The sequence below is a fragment of the Alosa sapidissima genome, chromosome 5, assembly GCF_018492685.1.
Source record: "Alosa sapidissima isolate fAloSap1 chromosome 5, fAloSap1.pri, whole genome shotgun sequence".
NCBI lineage: Eukaryota > Metazoa > Chordata > Actinopteri > Clupeiformes > Clupeidae > Alosa > Alosa sapidissima.
This window is the reverse complement of record NC_055961.1, coordinates 38,698,904-38,726,336: the sequence shown is the minus strand read 5'-3', so window position 1 is coordinate 38,726,336 and position 27,433 is coordinate 38,698,904. Positions and strand designations below refer to the sequence as shown.

The 27,433-nt window shown below is 41.8% G+C and overlaps 1 protein-coding gene across 3 annotated transcripts in view; it reads left to right on the top strand.

The window, feature by feature from the left end:
- The window catches only part of ttc8 (tetratricopeptide repeat domain 8), a 31,411-nt gene extending 5,213 nt beyond the window's left edge, over window positions 1-26,198 (top strand). Inside the window, exons 1-15 of one of the 3 annotated variants that reach the window (XM_042091331.1) lie at window positions 11,071-11,118; window positions 15,598-15,627; window positions 15,799-15,919; window positions 17,223-17,286; window positions 17,376-17,535; window positions 19,966-20,055; window positions 20,166-20,210; window positions 20,317-20,402; window positions 20,492-20,579; window positions 20,721-20,831; window positions 20,942-21,081; window positions 22,065-22,239; window positions 22,365-22,487; window positions 25,056-25,139; window positions 25,581-26,198. In XM_042091331.1, the coding sequence (XP_041947265.1) occupies window positions 11,086-11,118; window positions 15,598-15,627; window positions 15,799-15,919; window positions 17,223-17,286; window positions 17,376-17,535; window positions 19,966-20,055; window positions 20,166-20,210; window positions 20,317-20,402; window positions 20,492-20,579; window positions 20,721-20,831; window positions 20,942-21,081; window positions 22,065-22,239; window positions 22,365-22,487; window positions 25,056-25,139; window positions 25,581-25,697 (1,467 nt within the window). In that variant the 5' untranslated portion in view covers window positions 11,071-11,085 and the 3' untranslated portion in view covers window positions 25,698-26,198. Of the gene's footprint in view, window positions 1-11,070; window positions 11,119-15,597; window positions 15,628-15,798; window positions 15,920-17,222; window positions 17,287-17,375; window positions 17,536-19,965; window positions 20,056-20,165; window positions 20,211-20,316; window positions 20,403-20,491; window positions 20,580-20,720; window positions 20,832-20,941; window positions 21,082-22,064; window positions 22,240-22,364; window positions 22,488-25,055; window positions 25,140-25,580 lie in introns of those variants that run through there. The other 2 variants (XM_042091329.1, XM_042091330.1) reach the window with 2 other exon arrangements.
- Window positions 26,199-27,433: the final 1,235 nt, after the last annotated feature.

Sequence of the window (27,433 nt, the reverse complement as noted above, 5' to 3'; positions counted from 1 at the left end):
CAAATACCTGCCATTATAATGTGAATTACTATTTGTAGCATGCTGTCTTTTGCACTCATGCAGTAGCCTAAACTTGGCAAACATCCCATTTCCCCCAGTTTTCAGATTTTATCTAATGGTTATTTACTTTTTACTTTAATTTCCCCTTGGGGATGAATAAAGTATCTATCTATCTCTATCTTTATTCCCTTGCATCCATACTTATTGATTATGCGTTTGTCATGATTTTCAAGGATTTTTAAGGCTTCCCAAACTGATGGGCTACAGTGTTTGTGGACGCAGATCGGATTTGATCCGGAACTCTCTAATCTGATTCGGTGTAGTGTAGTAGAGGCCTCTGTACATACTGTACTGTATGTCCATTTGTACTGTACACAGTACTGTATATGTCACAGTCTCATGAATCTGGGACATGGGACATTAGCCACAGGCCCACTATCGAGCTAGGCCGACCAACTGCTATATTCAAGCAATTGATCATGTTCCTTCCTTCCCCATTATCATCTTCCTTCCACGTAAAATCGCGATCTCGATTCAAATGCGATCTAATTTTGAAATGACCACGTTTCTGCCACATTTTTATAAAGACATCAGCACGGATGTTAATTCCAAGCCTACTTTCTTCCTTTTATATACAGTATACATAATATATGGCATGTTCTTGCATTTCCTTCTGTAGGCTATCAGGTAAAATGAGTGTGATTGTTAGTGATGCACCCAAACAGGCATTGACCAATATATATATAAGCCCTATTACAGGTATTGGCCTGAAATGGCAGCATATATGACATTTACCAATAATTTTCTGTTACAATTCTGCACTAGCTATGTTGTTAGAATATGGATGGACTTGAACATTTTTTTAATGGTACTTGGTATTTAACAATAAAAACAAAGTAAGGAAACAAATAGCAAATATTGGTATCAGTTAAATATCAGTATTGGCCCAGAATTTCAAAATCATGAATCTCTAATATAAATTTGTGAGAGAATCGTGTCGTACATTTCTTTTATAAATGAGGGTCATTGTGATGTGTGCTGAGCCTTCTCCTTTACTCCCTCTTCACCTACAGTGGGTCCCCGTTAAGTTTGGACGGGTTCCTTCAGGAATCACGATCCCCATTTTCTCAGCAGAAATGGCACAAACTGCAGTTGACACAAACAACCACAAGGTGTCACTTTGGAGTTCTGCCACTACTATTTTTGATGCGACTTGACTTACTGCTTCCATGATGCAGTTTCCAAGTCAGTAGAACAATCAGAGAAAGCTGAGCCATTACCAAACATATATGATAATACAATAGCGTGAGTTTATATATCTTATACCCTATTTGTCACGGTTACTTATAGATTTGATAGTGTAACGATAAGAGCATAAGAGACTTTCAGCGGGGGCACGGAAACTTAATTTGATCACGGTAGTTTAAGCTTACACTTGACAAAACATTCTAATATGAAAATGTAGATGCAATTGTTGTAAGATGGTGCAGCTCCTTTAAGAAAGCACCGTGCAAAAAAGTAGACGTGCTGGAGCGAGTCATATTCAAAATGCAAAAAATAACACCGCAGATAAAACCAATTATCCTCATTCATTGCAACCGCAGCATGCCTGCTTGCCGACGTTTAAACAAAAAAGATATCAAAGCACCTTTTGCGTTTGAATGTAACACGAAAAAATGTTTAAACAGCTGGACAAATTATTTAGCTAATTGATTATAGCCTGTACACCAGCAATTGTTGAACATTTGGAAAAAGATCGCTCAGCTGTTGCCACAGTCACAGGCAATGTAGAAACAACATGAGAGCAGTACACTTCCCCGAATGTGGATGTTACACTGTCATAATCTACCACCAGCCTTTTGGCAAGTTGAAAAATAGATGACTTCTGTGAAATCTCTGCTTTAAAGCAAGATCTAAATGAGAGGAGTTGTGTTGGGAATGTCGGTACAATGTCCATGCTATAATGGTCTGACAAACGTACTGCCTTTTCAAGCAGTTCATCATCACCTGCGAGTTGAAGGATCATAGGACGTAAAGACTCAACCACATAACAAGTTTTCCGCATGCTTGCACATCTTTGGGAGAGCTGACTGATTATGATGTCCAGAGTTGCATTAAATACCTGCACTTTGAAGTATCTCTCTGCATCGGTTAAGCGTTCATCTTCCGATAGTTCGTCAAAGTGACGCTTCACTCTCCGCGCTCTAACATTTTCAAATGTACTCTGAACCCCCATTTATTTGCGAGTGTCTGCGCTGTAGCCTTGGCCTGGCCAAAGGCACGCAGGTAGTCAGAAAGGACCGGTATAGAATTTTCCAGCAATTGCATTGCGGGGGTAGCGACGGAGGTCACAGGCCCTGGTGCGACTGCACTTGCTGCACCTACTAGGCCTAGTTACGCCACTGCGTGGAGCGCTAATGTGTCTACTGTAAATCATTCATGTGTGAAAGTCATTAGGCTGGAAGCGCTAATGTGTCTAAGCTCATTAGTCTACTTTCAATAGGCCTACTGTACAGCCTGAGAGGGGGAACATAACCTATAGCCTAGGCTACTGTAGAGTAGGCCTACAGTAGGCTACTGTATAGGCTAAACAATCAGTTGTGAAAGTCTGCAACGAAAGTTTCCTAATGGAAGCGCTAACGTGTCTATTGAGCTCATTAGCCTACTTTCAATAGGCCTATTGTACAGCCTGAGAGGGGGAACATGGCCTACTGTAGTGTGAACAATCAGTTTACTTAGTTACATTTGTTTAGTTAAATCCAGTTTTCTACTCTATCTCCATGATATGCTTAGCCTATAGAAAGACGAAGTCGGGAAAGTGCTTCAGAGAAAACGTATTTATTGAAATAATGAAGTCTACATTCTACATTCTACAGTCTAAATTTAAAGCACGTTGAATCCCTGGGAAGATCTGCGTGTTGTGCGGAGGAATTCGTTGATCTTATTGATGCAGTCCTTCAGTTCACTCCTCCCCATAGCAGGGAACTTTCGTTGTAGTGTTGAGACCACAAAGTTTTTCACATTTTGCGGCAGTGCTCGCTTGCCCTTCGCTCCATCCCAGTTGGTGGTTTTGCTCCAGGCTTTATAGTGTTCCTCTGTGACGATGGACCTGAAGAGCAGGCATCCGTATCTGCCCACTTGGCCGTAGCTCTGTTGGTGAATCTTAGCGTGGTCTTCGGGACCAACATCACGCAAGGTCACGTCTGCGTGTTGACTAGGAACTTGGATGCTGTCGTTGAGTGTGACGGAGAGGGCCAATGGAGACATCTGCAAGGAGGACGTTTCTGGAGCTGGTGTCGAGGTGCACCTGGGGATTGGTCTCTCAGGCGTCGAATAACTTCTCTGCTCACGTAGCGTCGCCTGAAGTTCTCCGATTCCAGCTCTCACCTCCTGTAAAATGTCTCTGTGGCTCTCCAAGTGGCTGCCTCTCGGAGTTGTTGAAGCTCTCGTTTGAGGTTTTTGACCTCCGCTTTCAACCGATCATTCTCGGCGTCTCTCTCGGCTACTCGAGCTCTCTCGGCTACTCGAGCTTTCTCTGCAAAATGTGTGAAAGTCATTAGGCTGGAAGCGTGTCTACTGTCAGTGACTAGTGCGAGAAGCGGGTTCTGTGTTGTAGGCTATGCATTTTTCCGACACTTGGCTGAAAGCTCCCCTCCCCCACCCCCTTCTTTCACAAGCAGTGCAGCTTTCTGAAGCGGTGCCTTTTGAAGCTAATGTAACAAATACCACCAATATTGTTGTGTGGCAATAAAAGTATCCAGGGTTTGCGCAAGCAGCCTAAATATATAAATAAATTAAGGACATACAATCCTTAACGTGAAAAAGCTTAACGTAGCTTAATGTCCCAAACAACAAGTCGTTTTATGCGCTCATTATAAAGAAAGTTTAACGTGTCCCAAAACAGCTGTCAATTAATCACCAAACGTCAAGAGGGTTAACTGAATGACACCGAGTTTTAGACACTGTGTTTTTGAAGTTAAGAAATATTTTCGTAATAAAAATGGTCATTTAACCAATAAAGGCTGAAAAAATGTACAGTAAAACTAGGCTATACAGTACATGCAACCCAGCAGAAGACTATTATAGGCTATTGGCAAATCATTGAGCATCATTCACACATTGTATTCTGCACAGTCTCTACACGTGAGCGCTAATGTATAGGCATACTGTAAATCATTCAAAATGTGTGAAAGTCATTAGGCTGGAAGCGTGTCTACTGTCAGTGACTAATGCGAGAGTTCTGTGTTGTAGGCTATGCATTTTTCCGACACTTGGCTGCAAGCTCCCCTCCCCCACCCCCTTCTTTCACAAGCAGTGCAGCTTTCTGAAGCGGTGCCTTTTGAAGCTAATGTAACAAATACCACCAATATTGTTGTGTGGCAATAAAAGTATCCAGGGTTTGCGCAAGTAGCCTAAATAGGCCTATATAAATAAATTAAGGACATACAATCCTTAAAGCTTAACGTAGCCTACATGTAGATTAATGTCCCAAAACGTCAACAAGTCGTTTTATGCACTCATTATATATGGATTTCTATGAAACGTCACGAAATCATGCGTGCGCAACCAAGAGGCAGAAAGCACCATAGAACAGCATAGAGCAATGCAAAAGAGCAAAAGAATAAAATGATTTTTTGTGCTGACAACTGCACCAATTCGATATCACGATGGTTAGAGAATGTTAAATATGTTCAATATCCCTAACGGAATGCATGTCTTCGCCAAAAATGACAAAATACGATGTTATGTTAATAATGCAAATGAACGGCACACTTTGAAATATAGTCGGAAATGAGATGTTATCATCATTGAGACAACAGGGGTATACAATAAAATCCGATTGTAGCTTACAGCAGCCGGCTATTTAGGTTAAGTTTATAACGTTGTGGACGGCCACCAAGCGTCTTCTGCCCCACGGCTGCGGCACAGTCTTGAGTGACCGGATTCGTTTTCCTTTGTCATATGAATGCTGTCATTTTGTTAACATTACTGTTAAGGAGATGCTGTAGGCAAATGCTATATTTCAACCTCGTTAGTGTCAGAACTATTCACAAGGTTTCTGGGCAGCATTTTTATGTTCTGTTAGCAAGCGAACTTCTCATGACTACCGACAAAGTAGCCTACTGCCAGCTGACGAAGCTCTCATTTTAAAACATTACTGAGAGACAGGCACTATACAATCAAGAAATCTTGCCACTGAATCCAAAACTATGTTTAACATTATGTACAAAGCTTAGGCTACAGTGGATTAGCATGTTGCAGGGGCTGCTAAAAACAGAGAAACGCACTGAAAACTCGGCCAATCACAGCCCTTGCTGTCGAATGCGCCGTCCGGTTCGACCGTTGAACGCCACAGCGGACTATGCTGCCCCCAAGCGGCTGCAGTTGTCCTTACATGTCACCCAGCTGCGTGAATCACCATTATCGTGAATGAAGTGTCAATTTTTAACGGGGACCCTCTGTACGACTGCACACCTGTACATGGCTCTAACACCATTGTCAAGTTTGCAGACAACACTACAGTGATTGGTCTCATCAGCAACAACGATTAGACGGCCTACAGGGAGGAGGTCCAGCACCTAACACCGTGGTGCACTGATAACAACCTGGCTCCAAGAACACCAAGAGGACCAAAGAGCTCATTGTGGACTTCAGGAAGTCTTACGCTAGCACACACACCCCCATTCTCATCAACGGGACTGAGGTGGAGTGTGTCACCAGCTTCAAGTTTCTGGGTGTCCACATCTCTTTGACCCTCAACACCTTTACCCTGATTGAGAAGGCTCACTAGCGTCTCTTCTTCCTGAGGAGACTTAAGAAGATCCACCTGTGTCCTCAGATCCTGGTGAACTTCTACCACTGCACCATCGAGAGCATTCTCACCAACTATGTCACAGTCTGGTATGTCAACTGCTCCGAAAGCACTGCAGAGGGTGGTGAAAACTGCCCAATGCATCACCGGTTCCTCACTCCCCTCCATCAAGGCCATCCAGGGCAAGCGTTGCTTGCGTAAGGCGCGCAGTATCAAAGACTGTTCTCACCCCAACCACAGACTGTTCACCCCACTTATTTGTATGTCCTGCAGCTGACATGGAACGTTATTAACCGGTTCGGGAACTTTATTTTTTTGTTCTAACCGGTTCAGGAACGTCAATTTTAGGGTTGAACCAAAAACCGGAAACAGAATACTGTTTCTGTTCGGAACGAACCAATTGGATAAACATTCTGGTTCAAAGCCCTGTGTTGTACATATTACATTGCTCATAATACATAACCATATTTATTCTGCTCTTATAAGGTAACTGCTAATACACTGCACATATTTATATTTAATTTATATTACTGTAAGCCACCTTCTGCAAACCAACTATATTATACTATCTACACTGTACTATATTTCTTGTCCTGTCTATGCACCACCTGTCTATACTTTCTACTGTATATCACATTGCACTTTTCTGCTTTTTTGCACTTCGACTTCTCCGAACACCCAAAGCCCTTTACAGTGTCATGCCTCACATTCACCCATTCACACACACACACACACCGATGGCGGAGGCTACCATGCAAGGCGCCTACCTGCTCATCGGGAACACTGGGGGTTGTCTTGCTCAAGGACGCTTTGACAGGGTCAGGAGGAGTTGAAATCAAACCAGCAATCTTCCAGTTGCTGGATGATGACTCTACCTCCTTAGCTACTGCTGCCACTGCACTAATATAATCTTATACTAAGATAAAAATCTAGTTAGTATTGTGTTTAGTAAATATACTTACTTTGAGCTTTCTTGTAAGATTATTTGACTTAAAATCAGTCAAAATCTTAACATAAGCCCTTAAAAACAAGTACATTTATCTATCTTAAATTAAGATACATTTACTTAATCCATTGGCAGATCAATTTGCTTGTTTTTATGTCTTAATTTAAGAAGATTTCGACTTATTTTAGGACAAAGAATCTTACAAGAAAGCTCAAAGCTTTGCATTATCTATCTGTCTATCTTCCCCATCTATTTCATTCATTACCTCCCACATTCTCTCAGGACACTTTCACACCTGGCTCTTTGAATCGGAATGTACAGTGTTTCCCTGAAAAGATCGGTTCGATTAGATTAGATTGTGAAAGCAGCAATTCGCACTCCTTTTCAAAAACAAACGGGCCGAGAGCGCTTGGAGGAGGTGGTCTCGACTTGTTTCCAATCGATCTCTCGCGGTTTGTTTGCAGTGAGAAAGCAATCGGGCCAGTGTAGTGGAACAACTCCCTGTTGCGGCGATCTGCCGGGAGGTGTGCCTGCGTGCGGGTGCATGTGATGTGACAGCGGCCTTGCTGCTACAAACGCGTAACGGTGAGCGTGCAGCTCCACAGCGCGCTTCAGCAGGTGAGCGAAATCTGACAATGAAGACAATGAAGCGACGCGAGTTTGTTCACTTGTTTGCAACGCAGCTAAGAACAGAAGAAAAAGGAGAAATTGCTGAAGGATCGCGGAATTAAAGCTCATGGGAAAAAGGAAAAGATCAAAAGGGCTAACGGTAAGCTCAAATGTATTTATTGGACTCTGGACGCTGTTTAAATGTGATTGCTGGCTACGTAGTAGTCTGTCTATGGACAAGTGAAATGTGTTGTCTGTTGATTTGAGATGCATTGCCTGTTTATAGGTTGTAATAAGTTAATTATGAGCTGTTTAAACTATTTATTAAACTTTAATCTTCAACTAAGATTATTTCCTGCACAGTAATGGTTATGCTAATTTACAGTAAAACGTTTTGAATGCTTAAATTTTAACAAAATGAAATATGATTGGAATACATGTCATATTGTGTGTGTGTGTGTGTGTGTATATATAAAATCTGTATAGAAATCTAGGTTAAACATAAGGTAAAACAGGTTAAAATGGGTTTGAACTGGCTTTCTGCTTATTTAATGCCTAATTGGTAATATATCTATACTGTTTGCCACTGTTTGCCTGGGCTGATAAATTAACCATTTCATTGTTTATGTTTAAAATTGCCTTATTTAAATTTACTTTGTTTTGCTTTGTTGTATTTGGTGGAAAATGCTAAACATTATTTAAATTGTTTATTTTTTGTATGTTTAAAGGTTTTTCACCTTGCTTGTTTACTGGTCAAATAAATTGAACAACGAGTCTGGTCTGGTCAAGTCCTTCCCTTTTCAAGTGTGGGAAGCCATGATGTTTAAATACACTTGCCAGTGAAAAACTGCCTGTGACCAGTGACCAGCAAAGACTCCACCTGCGGCCACAACCAAGAGGGACGACACTCCACCTGGGGGCCTAGAGGATAAAGCTTGCTGTCCCGTCAACTGAAGTGAACAAAATGGCAAAGTCACTCAACGATTTGAAAGTAGAGAGGACCACAGCTAAGAGACTTTTCTCCCGTCTTGCCAATAGCATTACAAGGAACCACACAGAGATGTCTATAGAGGAGTTAAAAGAGAACTTCAAGAAGCTTACTCTAGAGAGTTCCAGAGTCATGGAGGCAAACGAAGAAATAGAGGCCGCTTACATGGCAGAGGCCAACGCAGCTACTGCAGAGGAACTGGACGAATTACTAAGAGCCGACATAGAAAAGACAGAGGAATATTGTAAGCAGAAGACTAAAGAAGTTAAACTCCTAATTCGAGAGGCACTCTGGGACGTATATGGAGAAAAAGAACTGTCGCTAGCTTTACATGTTGCAGAGAGTGAGTGCAAGAATGTCTCCTCCACCCAGCTAGACATAACTGGAGGCGTATGAGTTTATGCTGACCCACTTAGAGAAGTTGGTACTCAAGGCAAAGGAAGCACACCAGAACTGGAACCGCTGGGCTCCGCCTGCCGAGCAAGGAGACGCTGATGGCCGTCTAAGAGCACTTGAGGTGCACCTCCCCCAGCTCGTGTTGCGGAAGGCCGCCTTCATTAAAGCAAGGATAAAACTGGACACTCCCCCCAGACCGCCGTTTAGCTCCAGTGGCAGCGATAAAGCTAAAGGCTACAGCCCTACCAAAGTTTGCCGGTAACCAGCGAGGCTACTACAGATGGAGGCAAGAATGGGAGTCTCTGCAGAAACAAGGTGAACCAACCGGCTCCAAAGAGGTAAAGAAATTTCAACTGCTCGATAGCTTCGATGAGAAGGTGGCCAGAGACCTATGCCTGTCAACATACAACTCATCAGACGATATCTTCCGAATCCTGGAGAACCGGTTTGGGAACCAAGCCACCATCGGTCTCGAGATCATCGAGGAGCTACAAGCAACTCCACCAGTCAGGAGCGGCCAGCCAAGAAAAGTCATAGAGCTAACTGTGGAAAAAGGCCCTTTATGATTTAAGTGAACTGGATAATGCAGATGCCATAAAGAACCCGATAGTGACTAAATCCATCGAGGGCAAGCTCCCAGAAACTCTAAAGAAAGACTGGCTCACCTATGCTGCTGTTCAAGATGCCTTCTGCAATGTAGCATCCAGGGCATAAAACTCCACTGCAGCTGAAAGAGGGCTTCTGGAGGACAACTGTTTAAACGAATACCCAGTGATCCTAATGCTCCTTGATGTCACTGCCAACGATGGACAAAGAATCGGGACCCTCATTGACCTGGCATCAGACACAAACTACATAACACACAGAGCTGCGAGCAAGTTGAACCTGAGAAGTGAAGATGTGACACTGGTGATTTACGGCATTCGAGGGATGAAAGTGTCTGTCCCAACCAAGCGCTACCTCCTCAGGATACGGGTCAGCACTCCAAGAGGGACCCTCAAGTCACATCAACTGATCTGCTATGGACTTTTATAAAATTGCAGAAGTTCACAGACATGTTCCAGCCGTCAAGTTGCAGAAGATCTCAAGTGAAATACAACTCCTGATCAGCCACGAAGAAGGGCAGCTGGTGCCCCAGAAAGTTCGTTCCGTCAGTGACCTGGTGCTCTGGGACGGCCCACTCGGCAAAACCATTGGAGGCACGCACCCGGACCTCTTTGAAGAAGTCACCTTAATGGCCCATACGTCAAAGACACACTTTGCAAGATCCATGAGAACTGCAGCAGTTAAATACACTTAACTCCCCTGTAAAGATCCAGTCTCCTGCCAGTCCCCTGACCATCCCAGCACCCAGTCCAATACAGCCACTAGCAGCAGAGACTTTCTGAAGTGGTGGAAATGGGAAAGCATCGGAGCCGCTTGTGAGCCGAGATGTGGAGGATGTCGCTGCCGGAATTGCCAACCGGGGGGGAAAGAAATGACGCTGGCTGAAGAAAGAGAGATGGAGATGAGAGATCTGAGTGAGAAATGGCTTGACGTATGTGAACGGAGATCACCACAGCCCTGAACCACACTGGCACGCCAAGTATCCTTGGACCGAGGATCCAGCATCTCTACCCAACAACAGGAGAGCGGTTGAAGCCACATTCCACAGAACAGAGAAGCAGCTGGCGAAGGAAGCAGAGTGGAAAATGGCTTATGCTTCGCAAGTCCATGAAATGGTTCATCGAAAAGCTGCAGTGAAGCTGTCCAAGGAAGTTCTGCAGAGCTGGACCGGGCCAGTGTGGTACATAAGTCACCTGATTGCACCAAATCCACATTCAGTCTCCACCCCAGTGAGGCTAGTATGGAACAGAAGCCAGAAGTACAGAGGCCTGAGCTTGAACGACATACTGATCTAAGGTCCTGATGTTCTGAATCCGATCAGAGCTGTCCTGCTGAGGTTCCGAGCTGGTGTTTTTGCTGCCCTTGGTGACATCCGCAAGATGTACAACTCTGTCTGGCTGGAAGAAAGAGAGGTCCACCTGCACAGGTTCCTGTGGCGCGACACTGAAGATGCAGAGATAGAGGATTTCGCCATAACAAGAGTCGACATCGGGGACAAACCTGCTGGTTGCATAGCCCAAGTCGCCATGCGAGAGACCGCTAACTTGCCTCCATTCAGCCACTTCAAAGCAGGAGGATTCTTCATGAAGCCCTGGGTCTACTCCGATCAAAGTGGCAGGAAAGGGCCGAGAGGTGAGAAGATGGAGTCAAAGACCATGATCCTGCCAAACCAGCTTACTGAAGAGGATAACAAAGCCCTCGGCCATTGACGATGACAAGCTACACGTCATGGTGGCAGTGAACTTTTCCAAGTTCTTCCTTGTAGGCCTACACATTAAGCTACAAGTTTATTCATTACATTACATTTGGCTGACACATTTTTAACCAAAGCGACTAACAACATGGTAAACAGTTTAAGTTTTAAAGCAATACTCTCAACAATTTTAGGATAATTTAAAAACGGTAGAGTACAGTAAGAATGAGTGCTGTTATTAAACAGTTGAGTGTCAGTTCAAGACAGGTGATAAGTTCTAGGATCAGCAAGACTTGTTGTAAGTAGTGCTATGAGAGGAGATGTTCTCTAAAGAGCTGGGTCTTCAGGAGTTTTTTGAAAATGGAGAGGGATGTCCCTGCCCTTGTAGGAACTGGCAGTGTGTTCCACCAACGAGGAACAACAGATGAGAAAAATTTGGATTGGCCTGAGCATACCAGTGGTAGAGCTAGACGTCGTTCTTCTGAGGAGCGCAACGGTCTGAAGGTAGCGTATGTCTGTATGAGGGCATTCAAGTAGCTGGGAGCAGAACCGGAGACTACTTTGTAGGCAAGCGTTAGAGCCTTGAATTTGATGCGGGCCGCCATAGGTAGCCAGTGTAGCTGGATGAGCAGCGGGGTAACGTGCCCTTTTGGGTTGGTTGTAGACCAGGCGCGCCGCCACATTCTGGATCATCTGAAGGGGTTTCACTGTGCAGGCTGGGAGACTTGTCAGAAGGGCGTTGCAGTTGTCAAGTCATGACATGACTATGGCCTGGACCAGGAGTTGGGTAGCATCTTGAGTCAAGTAAGTCCTGATTTTCCGTATGTGAGTGCGAAACGGCACGACCGGGGGACTGAGGCAACATGATCTGAGAAGGTTAGTTGGTTGTCGAGAACAACTCCTAGATTTCTTGCAGTCCTGGTAGGTGAAACGGACCGGGAGTCAAATTTGATGTTGATGTCGTGGTGTATGGTAGGTTTAGATAGAGATAGATAGATACTTTAATGATCCCCAGGGGAAATTCAAGCAAGTTGGGAGGACCAGCAGTTCAGTTTTTGAGAGGTTCAGCTGTTCAGATGTGCCTTCATCCATGTGTCTGAGAGGCAATCCGAGATCCATGCTGAAACCAAGGGGTCATCAGGTGGAAAGGACAAATAGAGCTGCGTGTCGTGAAGCCATGAAAGAAGCCATGAGAGAAGCCATGTGAGAAGCCATGTGAACGGATAATCTGTCCCAAGGAGGTGGTGTAGATAGCAAAGAGAAGGGGGCCCAGCACTGAGCCCTGGGGGACCCCTGTGGTGAGATAGTGAGGTGCAGATGGCTGTCAAAGCCATGATACGTTAAACGAGCGTCCTGTGAGGTAGGATTCAAACCAGGAGAGAGCAGAACCGGAGATTCCCATGTTACAGAGTATAGAGAGAAGGATGCGTGATTAACTGTGTCAAAGGCAGCCGATAAGTCAAGCAGAATGACTACTGATGACCGAGCGGTCACCCTGGCTTCCTTTAAGGCTTCTGTTACAGACGACAGAGCCGGTTTGGTAGAGTGGCCGCTTTTGAACCCAGACTGATTTGGATCCAGAAGGTTGTTCTGTGAAAGGAAGTCAGAGACCTGTTTGGAGACTGCTCGTTTAATGCCTTTGGATAGGAAAGGCAGGAGTCAGGACAGGGCGGTAGTTCTCGACTTGAGCAGGGTTGAGAATCAGGGTTGAGAGAAGTTTTCTACCCGGGCCGTTTTGAACGCTGTCGGAAATGTGCCAGAGGTTAGAGAGGTATTGATCGCTGGTGCGATGGTCGGGCTGATGGACTGAAGTAGGCTCGTAGGTATAGGGTCCAACGAGCATGTGGTAGGACGGCTACATGTCAGGAGTCTAGATACTACACTCTCGGAGAGAGTCGCGAATGCTGAAAAAGATGTTCCAGTAGCCCCTAGAGGTTGTAGGAGTGCAGTATCTGAGTCTGATGCGTTTTGTGGGCATGTAGAGAATTGACTGCTGATTGCCGCCACTTTGTTTGTTACTAGCTATTTGAAGGTTGAGAAGTTTTCGAGTGTCTGTTGCGCTGTTGATTTTGTCATTGTAGAAAGCCGTCTTAGCAGCAGTGATGCTGGTTGAAAAGGAGGTTAGGAGTGTCTGGTAGTTTTTGAGGTCATCAGTTAGTTTGGATTTGTGCCATTTCCTCTCCTATTCAACTTTTAACAGAGTAGAGATCTAGCTAGCCTATGTTTTAAATGAATGTTTTAAATGAAAGGCTCGCATACATAGTATAAGTATAAGTAAGTATATATACTCTTTTGATCCCGTGAGGGAAATTTGGTCTCTGCATTTATCCCAATCCGTGAATTAGTGAAACACACTCAGCACCCAGTGAACACAGTGAGGTGAAGCACACACTAATCCCGGCGCAGTGAGCTGCCTGCAATAACAGCGGTGCTCGGGGAGCAGTGAGGGGTTAGGTGCCTTGCTCAAGGGCACTTCAGTCGTGCCTAGTGGTCGGGGTTCGAACAGGCAACCCTCCGGTTACAAGTCCGAACCGCTAACCAGTAGTACAACAGCTGCTCCCTTGGTTGTACATACGCCCATATGGAGCTCTTATAACAAGTGAAATGTGGGGTGAAGTGTTAGGCGACTTCGGGATAGTGCCTTCAGCTATGAAATGTGACCAATCAGGAAACAATTTAATTGCGCTTGGGTTTGTTTGTAGATTAATCTCATGTGGGTTTGTTAGATCATTATGTTCCGATTTGATCACTCACCAAAGATCACATTCAGTTGCTGTCTGTCTATCTGTCTGTTTATCTATCTTTTCTCCATCTTCATCTTGGTAGATCTCTCTATCTAGTACAGGTCAGGTTACACCCATAGCTGAGAGAAAACTGCAAAAAATAAGTGTTATTAAAATTAAAATAAATCTAGTTGGTATTGTTTTTAGTAGAAAGACACTAACAGTACCTAGCGTTCTTTCTAAGATCAGTTTGACTTAAATTAATAGGAGTTTGACTTTTTTTTAATTTTAAGGCATCTTATCAAGACATTTGCATACAACATCTAGTTGCTACTGTTTTCAGTATAAAATGACTTACCTAGCGCTTTCCCGTCACATCATTTGACTTAATTTAAGAAGAGTTTGACTTCTTTTAAGCTGTCGCATCATGAAAAAAAGCAAATTTGTCTGCCAGTGCATTGAGTAAATTTCTCTTAATAAGACTCCTTAAAAAGTTTTCTTAAATGAAGTCAAAATGATCTTTCGAGAGAGCTAGGTTAAGTGCTAGGTAATACTAAAAACAATACCAAATAGATTTTTTGACCTTAAAGGTTGTATCAGCAATTTCAGGCCCAAAAAAGGCCCAAACATAAATGATCACATTCATCTAATCTTTCGATCAGCTAGCTGTCTGCCCCATAAGCAGGCTGTCAAAAAACGCATCTCTGTAGGCAGCCTAGGCTCCTAGGGTTGGCAACCCACTCAAAGGCAAAATAAAGTGTTTCAACCAATAACCGACGAGATGCGAGTTTAGGAGAGTTTTAATTGCACAGGAGGGAGGGGGAGGGAGTAATGAGCTAGCTCTCTGTTTTGTTTGAACATCAACAGAAGTGATGTATCCCCGCTATCGCTGATACAACCTAATATAAGATTAATAGTACTTTTTTGCAGTGCAGGCAGCCAAATTTGTTTTGTTGCATGACAAATTTCCTCAATGCACTGCCAGCCAGATTTGTTAGTCTTAAAAATAAGTCAAACTCTCATTAAATTAAGTGAAATTATTTAATGAGAAAGCGCTAAGTCTCTTTAGAAATACTAAAAACAATACTAGCTAGATTTTTTGATCTTGATATAAGATGAATAACACTTGGTTAGATAAGCAGTTTTTGCAGTGAATACTATACACTGCAAAAACTGGTTAGATAAGCAGTTTTTGCAGTGAATACTATACACTGCAAAAACTGCTTATCTAATAAAATCTAACCAAGTCTTATTACTCTTATATCAAGATCAGACAATCTAGTTGGTATTGTTTTCAGTATAAATATACTTACCTAGCGCTTTCTCATAAAATCATTTGACTTAATTTAAGAAGAGTTAGATTTCTTTTAAGACATCTCATTCTGAAAACAAGCAAATTTGTCTACCAGTGCGTTAAGCAAATTTATCCTAAACACTAGCAAATTTGTCAGCCAGTGTGTTGAGTAAATTTGTCTTGATAAACATTAAAATGAGTCAAAGTGTTCTTAAATTAAGTCAAAATGATCTTTCTAGAGAGCGCAAGGTAAGTCTCTTCATACTAAAAACAAAACCAAATAGATTGTTTGATCTTAATATTAGATTAATAACACTTGGTTAGATTTTATTTTTTGCACTGTAATTCTGAATATTTTATTTTTTTGAAGAAACCCTCAGCACATTTGAATTATTTCACATTATCTCCCTTTTACCTTTCTCTGTATGCCGTAATTATTTTCTAGATTGGTTAAATGTATTCATTTATTTTCTTTCATTATATCCTTTCTATCTGTTTATCCTCTTTTTGTATTTACATCCTCCTCCAAGGAGTCTGATTCGGCTCTACCTATCTCCGAGGTAATGTAACTTATTTTCCTTCTTGTTTTCAGGAGTTGATCCTATACCTTGCCTCTTACTCCATTTCTATCTAACTCTATCCCCCCCTTCACTTCTGAGGTGTATATGACAACAGACAAGTAAACATGTTTACCTTAAAATGTTGGTGTGACTGAAGTTTTTATTGTGCAGGCAGCATGGAGCTTAAAGACACGGGCCCTGACTGAGATGGTATATATAGATGAAGTGGATGTAGATCATGAAGGCATTGCTGAAATGATGCTGGATGAGAGTTCCATTGCTCAAGTTGCTAGTAAGTGAAATGTTTGTCCCAATGTAATGTTATCCAAGAAGATTCACCTTAAAAGGAAGTTCCTGATGTGCAATTGAAAAAGCAGCTTTAAAGCATATTAATTTAATACTAAAGGCCCGTACACACCAAATCCAATACGAAATAACGGTGTGAAAGTGTGAAAAATGTGTGCGAAATTTTCACACTCAAAGTGTACACACTGAGTGCGATGCGATTATTTTAATATTTCTCATTCCATTTCGCGCTCATGTCACGCCGGTTCACACAGCGACTTTTAGTAAGCAGGGAGAACCCATAAAATGATCAAGATTTGAAGCAGATTATAGCCTTTGATCATTCATGGAACCGTGCATTGGCTTGAGAAGTGCTGGAGAAATTAAAGCTTACGGCCATCCTTCCCATCCCTTGTCTATTGCTATTGTGATAATTGTGCAGTCGAACCACTGATGGAACACATAGGAGTTGGTTGGGCTCATCAGTGCACCCATCCACCCCAATACACAACACACACACACGCAACCACCTTTTGCTCCCGCATATTGGACTCGAGGTATGCCATTTGGGCAGACTGGTGTAGCCTAACAACTTGTAGGGTAGGCAAGGCGTCATTTAAAATGTTACATGCCAAAATGTTATACGCCAACATGCTATAAAACGGCCATAGCCTATATCATGTACAACTCACAAAACCATTTCACACACATGCATAGGCTACTTGAAAAGTTATCTGCTAAGGAGCGGGAGGGCATACAGAGACAGCCTGTAGAAATGAGCATGAGATAAAATCGCACTGCTGCAACAAGTGGTTAAAATTGATCAGCTTGTATGGCGATGATCAACACACAGCAAAAACTAGGCTAATAATGATAGCCTGCCAGTTCCACATTGGGCTACTTCAGTTATGAAGAATAAAGCACCAGGAAACGTGAGGCAAAATTACGATGGTGGTAACCCTGGACATACAGTAATGCTGTTGTCAGCAGCATAGCCTATCATGAGCTGCATTCAACTATTGGTCCAGATGCCTAATCAATAGCCTATTCTTAAAACTTCCATTTCCATGAATGGATGTCGGGTTTTTTTCATGCAAATCTGTGCAGTGTGATCTATTCACTGCTGTAGTTGCTGTAGCTCTTTGTATGCAAAATTATCGTAGCGAAAGTTTTTTTCATCACAACGAATTTCGTCCTTGGTGTGGACTAATAAGAATGCATGTGTTTAATAGGCTGCATAATTTTGGACTCGGTGTGTATGGGCCTTAAGACTTTGTGTGAAATGTTAATTATTCTATGTGCTTTGTAAGGGCCAGGAACATCTCTGAGGCTGCCAGGGACAAGCCAAGGAGTAGGCCCTAGTCCAGCTGTCAGGTTTTGTATGGATTTTCCATTCTTAGAAGATCAAACATCAAGCAGGTATTTTGGCTTTTCCATAACTGGAATGTATCCTTTAACTTTAGGCCCATGACCCAGTCTGGTCGCCCTATTACTGGCTTTGTGAGACCCAGCACACAGTCAGGAAGGCCAGGCACTATGGAGCAAGCCATCAAGACCCCACGAACTGCCCACACAGCTCGGCCAGTCACAAGTTCCTCTGGGAGATTTGTTAGACTTGGAACGGTACTTGCATTGAATGACTTTTTAATCATTAACAACACAGATATAAGGGTCATTCTATAAATCAGGGTAAATTTCGGATCTCCAAAATTAACCTTTAGTTATTTTCCAAAAAATAATCTTTATTGAGCCACTATTTTCGTTTTGCGGTTTATTAAAACATGCATTCATGGTTTGAATTCTAAAGTGTTGATTTATTTTTGTAACTGTGTAAGGGGAGAAAGGTGAACGAAGGAAGAAATGGTCTTCAAGGCAGAGTCTCTAGGTTTCAGACACTTCAAGGACCTCCTATACGCCAGAAAAAAAAAAAAAACATGAAAAATAAAAACTTGAAAAACTTGTCCCCAAAATAGTAATTCCACAACTAACAGTCCAACAGCAAAGGTAAAGCAATCTCTTCAAAAAACTCCAGCAAGACAAAAGAAGGAAAAGGCCGATCTAACCTGGTTTAATTTAATTTAATTTAATTTAATTTATAGAGCGCCAAAACATTACACACGTCTCATGGTTCAGAGAGAGCCCATGAGTAGCAGTGGCGGGGAAAAAACTCCCTAGAATTGGTGATGCATATAGGAAGAAACCTCGAGCAGATCCACGACTCAAGGGCCTGACCCATCTGCCTAGCGTCAGTTACAGGGCAGTAAGGTCTGTATACATGATAAGTAAGAGGTTAGGTGTAGAGAATAGAACATGGTGTTTAAAGCCACCTGAGGTATATGCTACAAAGAGGTAGGATGGTTACATATCCAGTATGATAATGCATGAATCCTATGTAGTGTCAGAAAGTTCAAATAGTCCCGTGTAGGGAATGAATTGTCCATAGGGATTAGGAGTTGTCGTAGGGCAAGTAGTGGGTCATTAGGCTGCACGGGCCAGGAGTCCGGGTAAGGGGAGGGCAACAGGCGATGGTAGGGCAGTCATAGGGATGGGACTTCAGGTTCGATGAGGGCCAAACACAAGGATGGCTGATGACTGGTAATGGTTTACCTCACAAGTGAGGCAAGGGGGAAGAAAGAGAGATATAGAGTGGGTTAGTATTGTTATGGTACTATATAGTGTTATACTAAAGAGAGAAAAGGCAAGAGAGGGAGAGTTGAGAGAGAAGGGGAGAAGAGGGAGTTGAACGGCAAGACAGAGAGAAGAGTCTTCAGTGCTCGGGCCCTAATAATCTTTCCAAAAACAATAGGGCCATGCACCCTTCGGTGCTCGGGCCATCATTTTGAGTTGACAGAGTTGAGCTGTTTTGCTACACTTTAAATGTACCCTGAATTATAGAATGACTCATAAGCATATGAATATCTTCATAAATGTAAACATTTGAAGAGTTTGATTTCAAAATGCTATATCCACCATTTTAATGAATTTTCATAAATAAATGTTCCCATTTTGTTTTCCAAGTAATTTCAGTAGAACTGTAATTGGGTATTGTTATTTGATATAGATTTACTCAATCAAAACAACACAACTGCAATTTGATTGATATTACCTGAAATAAACAATAGCATGACTTTAGGGCCCTATTTTGATCCAGCGTAAAGCGTTTTCTTATCACGACACAAAGCTTATTCCTATTGTACACTCTCTCTCTTTTATTGAACAATGCGCTCAGGGGTGTGTGGCAATTAAGGTGTGGTATAGCGCATTATTTAAAAATCACTATCTAAAAAGCATTACGCCACTGACCAAGAAAAACCTGGTCTATAGCGAAAGGTGCATATGAAGCACAGCTGAAGACGCGAGATGTAAGCAGGTTTTTTTCACGAGATGTAAGCAGGTTTTTTTATTCAGTCATTTGAATATTATTGGGGTAAGTGTTGCTTTTTTCAGGATATGTTTTCGATGGTAACCCATTGTCAGTCAATAGTGAAAGTAATTAACTGTGTATAACTGTTTTGTCTAACTGTTGACTATGACACCACGGTGAAGTTAGTTTCACTTTGCCAATGAGTTCAAATAATAGACGAATGCAGATGCGTATAGGCTCTGCTAGGTTTTAGTAAAGCATGGTTTAGTGGAATACCTGTTCCATATGATTCCTTCAAATGCGCCGCTGACTATCAAAATACTGCTGCGCTGTTTGAAGATGCGCTGTTTGAAGTTGAGCTGCTTGCTGTTAAAGAGAATGACCGATGTCATTTTCATTGGTTTAAAGGATGTTATGCCCAAAACACACCCATGAGTGATTAAGAAACATAAGACCAGCCTTTTTGCGCCAGGCCCGGATGTTTGATAACAAAACAAAACAGAACAAGAACAAAACACCCCCAATGTGGTCTGGACAAACCCCGAAATTTGTTTAAGCTGTTCGCCAGTGACCATGTGTTTTAGATCACCTAGATATAGCCCTTAATGTTTGTAAAAACGGAGATATAGCATTTTGAAATCAAACTCTTCATTTTTAATTTTAATTTTTAACTTTTTATTTTGTGTTAGGCATCCATGCTAACCAATCTAGATGGGCCATTTATTAACCTGTCTAGGCTCAACCTTACGAAATATGCTCAAAAACCCAATATGTCCAAGGTAGGTCAAATGTTGAAGGCCTTATTTTTATTTATTCAAATTCAGTCTTCAAATCTGATAAACAACTGATTGAATTGCCAAATCTCTTAACTTTTCTGTTGTCATGTTAGACCCTGTTTGAATATATTTTCCACCATGAGAATGATGTAAAAAATGTAAGTCCATTTTAACATTTTGTATGACATATACTTTCACAAATACTACATTGACCAATTCTGAAATGTCTATCATCACGAGTGAATATAACATTTTACATTAAAGGCCCTGGATTTTGCGGCCCTTGCCACTGAGCATGCTCAGTTTAAGGATTGGTGGTGGAAGGTCCAACTTGGTAAATGCTACTACAGGTGAGATATTCTAATGTTGCAGGTCTTGATAAAAGAATATGAGGCTATCTTTAAATGAAACAAATATGTTCGCGGCCATATATTTCCAGGCTGGGTTTACATCGTGAAGCTGAAAAACAGTTCCGATCTGCCCTCAATCACCAGGAGATGGTTGACACATACTTATACTTAGCAAAGGTAACAGTCCAACCTGGCAACCACACAGGGGCCTTAGTTACTTAATTTTCCTTACCTATACTTAGTAAAGGCAACATGCCATCTTTTATTCTAGTTGTGTTCTTATGTTTTATTACCTATACATTATTTTTATTTACACAGGTGTACCAGCGCCTAGACCAGCCCATAACAGCCCTAAACCTCTTTAAACAAGGTCTTGACCACTTCCCTGGAGAGGCTACGCTGCTAACGGGAATTGCACGCATTCATGAAGTATGTTATTGAAGAATGTTACTGTACTTTTTAACTATAGATTATTTTTGTCATGCTGTTTTATGCAGTCAATCACACTTTTAACATGCTCATGTGTTCAACGTTTTCAGGAGATGAATAACATTACATCTGCCACTGAGTACTATAAAGATGTCTTAAAACAGGACAACACACATGTGGAGGCCATTGCCTGCATAGGCAGCAACCACTTTTACACAGACCAGTCTGAGATCGCCCTGCGCTTTTACAGGTATCCCCTTGAGTTGAAGTTCCCCATGACTTAAATAAATGGCCTGCATGGCCTTTAGTTTTCTTAATGATCTCGTTGCTTTATGACTGTATAAATTCTTGCAGTTTCTGATTATTTCCAGGTTTAGATGAGCAAATCACCAGGGTTCCTACACAGTATGGAAAAATATGCATATGATTTCAGTGTTCTCCCGGTCTGGATTAGCCTGTATCTAGTGTCTCTTTTTGAGACATTTTGTGTTTACGTTTCGTTTTTGATTTTCCTTGTTGTGGCCCTGAGCTTCAAATAACTCCTCACGTCTTAGCTGTGACAGGCACAAGTAAGATAGTTTAGGTAAATTCCCAGCATGTTTAGGACCTCCCTGAACGCTATTACAGTGCCTATAAAAATTATTTGCCCCCCCTTGGATATTTCCACTTAATAAAAGTGTATAAAATAAGTCCCTTCAGGACGAAGCTAAACCCTTCCGCTAGTGCGTGGAGGTCCTGTTCTCCCTGTCGGGACTTATTTTCCGATAATGACCGGCGTTCTATATATTATCCCTTAAGTGTTTACTGTTTTGTCTGTGATATCTTTAAAGATTATGTTGTGACAAAACATGTAATGACATGAATTTCCCCTTGTGGGATAATAAAGTTCACCTTGACCTTCACCAATGTGTGAGACAAGAGCACACTTGATATTGACTGAAGGAAGAAAGGCAAGGCATGTGACAACTGTGATTTGATTTTTCGTTGAATCTAGGCTGTAATCTAGACTAAGAATTAATATTTTTTCCGAAATTTTTTTTTATTCCGGGAAAAGAAGCCAATTTTCCCTGGAATCATGGGAAATAAACGTAATTTTTTTTAAAGGCATAACCTCAGCTAAGCCCTGGTAATTTCAAACGACATTAAATGCAAGGAGAAATATGCATCTACTGTAGGTACTCCCAGGGTGACCATTAAGCTTTGTGTTTCTTTCTCACTCTCCTTTTCTTATAGACGGCTGTTGCAGATGGGTGTATACAACTGCCAGCTGTATAACAACCTGGGCCTCTGTTGTTTCTATGCACAACAGTACGACATGACGTTGTCGTCTTTTGAACGAGCTCTTGCACTAGTGTCCAGTGATGAAGAGCAAGCTGACGTCTGGTACAACCTGGGCCATGTGGCAGTGGTAGGTCATATTTTCGTCTTCTGGACTATCCTTAGCAGTAAATCTTCAAGCAATGTATGTACTTGTCAGTATACATATTCTCTCAGAGCAAACAAACAAACTTGATGCCTTTTTATTGTTCTCAGGGAATAGGTGATTTGACACTAGCATATCAGTGTTTCAAGCTGGCTTTAGCTTTCAACAATGACCATGCCGAGGCTTACAATAATCTGGCAGTGCTAGAGCTACGAAAAGGTCGCATTGAGCAGGTGAGTACTTTTCGATTTATTTTTCACCAAAAGGGAGACAGAGATTTCATGTTGGAGATGGTACTGGACTCAAAGTACAGAGGAGAGAGAATGAGATGGTGTTGTCCTATGGGTAAAATCTCATCAGTATTGTGTGGAAAAAGCGGTGACCGTAGATATGAAGTGCTTCATGCTTAACTGTGAGAACCAATGTAGCATAGCTATGTAGCAAATCAATGGGATTCCACGGAGCCCCTACAGGCATATGGGCAAAACAAGTTTTTGATGCACTGTGGCCGCGAGACAGAATAGTGAGTTAACTAGTTGGAACCGAGTAGTCACAGAGGTTCCAGTGAAACTGAGACAGACAGGTCAGCGTTAGTGGGGAGTGCAGTCCCTGCCACGGACCTAGCCACCCAGCCCACCTGGTCGTCCTGGTGTGTCGGTCCTCGAGATTCAGTTCCTCCATCCTGTTCCAGCCATTGCATCTTCCAGCAGCACAATCGCTTTATGTATATTTCACTTTACTTGGACAAAGGGGTTTCAATGTTCCATAACAGGCAAACAAAGAATGGTTACTTCTAAAAAAGGGTGGCTAAGCCCCGAGACTTAGTAGCTCAACTCTTTGGTAGCTCAAGCCAGTCTGCTGAGGTTTGTCCTGCGGAGTTTTAAAGCTAATTGCCTGATTAACCCAGCACCTGGTGAGAGGCAACCAGAGCCATCCTAGAACCTTCCTAGGACACTGATCTGAGGTAGTACCGCCCATCCAACACTATACCGCTCATCTGATCGCAGACTGGTCCCTTACCAACCCCCCCTCCCCCACCAGCTCCAAACCATCAGTGGCATCAGTGTTCCCATGCAGCTTTCCCGCTCTGTGCTCCACTCTAAATGTGAAATCCTGCAGGTGTAGAAACCAATGGGATATTCTGGAATGATTGTCTTTATTGTTGGCCATCCACTTAAATGGGGCATGGTCAGTGACTAAAGTGAGCTCTCTACCCAGTAAGTAATATTGTAGTTTCTCCATAGCTCATTTAACTGCATTCCTTCTCTGTGGTTGCATAAGTCTTTTCATGGGGGAGTAGCTTATGACTAATGAAGGTTACAGGGTATTCTATACCATCCTGTACTTGGGACAAGACTGCCCCTAGGTCTACCTCTGAGGCATTTGTCTGAAACAAAAAAATCTTGCTGAAGTCTGGGGTCTGTAGCAAATATTCACTGCACATGCAGTGGCGGTATTTGGGGGTGGACAGGGGGGACACATCTCCCTCAACTTCCAAAACGGTGGTGTTTGTCCCCCCTAAAAGATGAACAAATGCCAGCAACAAAGCCAAACAAATTAGCTTGCTAGGGAAAATTAAAATACTGGTCTTGACTGGATGTTACAACAAAGATGTTGTGAATGATTGGTGCCAATGTTTTGTGACATAAAATCAGGTCACCTGCAAAAAACGGTTGGGAACCCCTGCTAATAAGTTACATTTTTTGATGAAGTTAAAACAGTTAAAGAACTGCTATAGGCCGTAAAGTGAACCAAGAGCAGTGTTTCCCATACATTGACTACTCTATGGCGGGGCGTCACACAATAAAAATCGGCCACCACATATAAATATTTTATGTTTAATTTAATGTAATTTAATTTAAATTAAATATAAGACCAAATCCTTGCATTGCCATTGAGCTGCGCTTTTTACGCACGCAGCACTTCCTTACCCCGCCCCGCTCTCTCTCGTAGCCCGCTGCCCCTCCTCTGCATGTGCATTTAACAAAATATTCACGATTGTTGAAGGATTGTTGTTGCCACATAGAAGCATTGCATAGAAGACGTCTGGCTAAATTGCTATTAAATCCGCTTAGCATCGTGACCATGCTGCGCAAATTTGTTCAAAACTGCTGCATTGAAGTTAACTCTGCTAAGATCTTATCACAACATAAGCTACATTGAAGAGACTAAACTAAGTTAAGTTATGCAATCAAGCAGTATCTCAAAGCTAACGTTAGAATAGGCTACTGTTTGGATGTCGAATTTAGCATGCTTAGCCTACTTACAGCTGCTTGTCAGTTCGTTGAAGGGCTCATTTTATTGACTCTGAATGTTTGCAAAATCCTGATGTAAATGGAAGTGGAAAAGTGTTTTCCAAAATTCAAAAGTGCTTGTCCCAAGGAGAAGGACGAACCTTTATTTTAACTATTTAGAAAACGTTATGAATTGCATCCACACATCAGCAGCCTTTAGACTGTGTTACAGTTGCAATTTGCAAAGGTTCCCTCACGAACGTCTGTGACAGGCACTCAATTAGACCTATACACTACCAATCCAATTCTGTGGGAAACACTGAAATATGTCTAGAAAGTCATTCTCGTTCCAACATATGGGGACTACATTCATACTAGAACTCTTGATGACAAGTAAAAGTTCTCTTGTAATCCCACCGTTTTTTCTCACCGTGAATGGTTTCTACACAACATTTGTATAAAAGAGGCCCCTGACCCCTGAATGATAAAACAAGCATTTTAGCAGATTTTATTTGAATCGTTCTTTGCATTTGTCTACATCTGTTGATGACTTTTCCCCCCTAACAGTCCAAAGCTTTCCTTCAAACGGCAGCATCACTGGCACCACATATCTATGAGCCACACTACAACTTGGCAACTTTAGCAGAAAAGGTAATTATTCTCACAACATGTTTCACAACAGTAGATCTGCACAGTATGGGTGCATTTTTTTCAGTTTCAGAACAATCATCATACTCGCAACCCACTTGGCTTTTTATACTGTATAATTAATTGTTTTTTTTTATTTTTATTTTTAAACCTCTGTGGCTTTTATATATTTTGACTGTTTTTGTTTGTTTTATTTTGAAAATGTATGATTTTACAACTGTTTTATAAACGGTTTCATAAAGATTGTTATTATCCTTATTATTATTTTTAAGTGATTATAGTGGCCTCTGAATATATATTATTTGAGTATTCCAATTCAGTTATGCTGGAGAGACCGTAAATCAGTATGCAGTGGCAGTAAGCCCTACTGTATACTATACCTTATCCTACTTAATTACCCTGTCTGCATTTTCACTGTTTTTTTGTGTTTGTTTGTTTTTCAAGATTGGCGATCTCCAGAGCAGCTATGCAGCAGCCCAAAAAGCTGAAGACGCCTTCCCTGAGCATGTGGATACCCAGCAGATCCTAAAGAGCCTCAGGCAGCATTTTGCAGAATTGTGACTGTATAAAAAAAATTGTAATTATGCTGCTTTACAGCATATAATCATACATACAGTATATTATAGTAATATAGCCATGGCTATCTCTCTGAATCATACAAACATGGATGTAACAAAGTTAGATTTGTTTTTAATTTTGCTATATTTTCCTACCTAAGTCACCTAAAGTCATTCTGAGTCACCTAAATATCTAGAGAGATTTACACCTTCTTATAGCATATTTAGCTTGCTGACATGAATCATAATGGCATAATTGAACATTTTGATCAGATGTCTGTTGCATATGGTAAAGTGTCGTTCGATCGTTTCAAAATAATGTCAAGAGTTTGGCATACCAGTGGTTGATGCTAAGAATGACCTACTCCAAACAGGGCTATCTTCATGAAATCTATCTATGACCTTTCCTTATTACTGACTAAAAAGGTTAGGGTTAGGTGTGCAAGATCACAGTGAATAGGAGTGAGATGTGTATAATCATTAAATAAACATTGCTAGTCTGTAACAATGTCTATACTTTCATTCTACCATGAACACAAATGAGACTGCACATTTGTTGTTGGGCAAACCAGCATGTACAGAAAAGCCAAACAATTGGCAACACCAGCCACCTCTGGGCCACTATCACTTCACACAACATAAAAGAGGATTAAAATTAGTCAAACATTCTTTCTTTGTTAATGAACACTTGAAACATATTAGTGTGATCAAATGTTGGTTTATTTTGACATTCAGTTGAGACAACACGACTAATATGCCACATCCTGACCGCATTTGGAGAATGATGTCTTGGCTGGATAAAACATTTCATGCAATGGGCCAATGGGGTTGGTGGTAGTGAGAGACTGCAGGATGGCAATCTTTTAGCTATCCACTGCACCAGACTCTCCACCCTGGGTGGCAGGTCCTTCAGTGCCTTGGCCCCCAAACTCTGGAACTCCCTTCCCCAACCTCTGTCCTTCTCTTCCTTCCTTTAAAGCACATCTCAAGACATTTTTGTTTAATGATCACTTTTCCTCCACACCTAACACGTCCATACTCATAGCTTATCTTTGAAGTATTGTTTTTGTTTGTTTTGTTGTTGTTGTATTTTCCTTTCCACTATGTAAAGCGACGTTGGGTCTGACAAAAAGCGCTATATAAAATAAACATATTATTTTTAACAGTGCCGCCGCTCCCACCAGATGTATCACACACTGTGTAGGGTACCAAAAGACACAGGGATCACCAACATTTAGCCATTTAGTAGCTTTACTGCAAATTGCGTTTCACTTTTCCTCAAGAACGTTTACAATGTCAAAATGCACCAACAACATGCAAGGATGGTTATTATTGGGTCCTCTCAATCTCCACCACGTAGCAGAACTAACTTTACTTACTTACTCTACTTCCAATTGGGAACACATATTATGCACGCAGAAGAGAGACAAAGAGACTGGCAGATTCCAGCTTGCTGGTCATTCAACTTTATTATCATTTAGCAGAGTACAGGTACAGAGCCAATGAAATACAGTTGACATCCAACCAGAAGTGCAAAAGATGCATAATACCAAAGTGCAGGTTTCTGTGCAGTTATGTAGACGATAGAGATTAATTATGTATCGGATTAATTATTAATTATTTAGACAATAGACGATCTGTAGACTATAGACGATATGTAGATGATATGTAGACTAATGTAAGGCCTATGTTTTTTTTTTCCATGCATAATCAGGTGTTCTGCATTTTCTACTGGTTGAG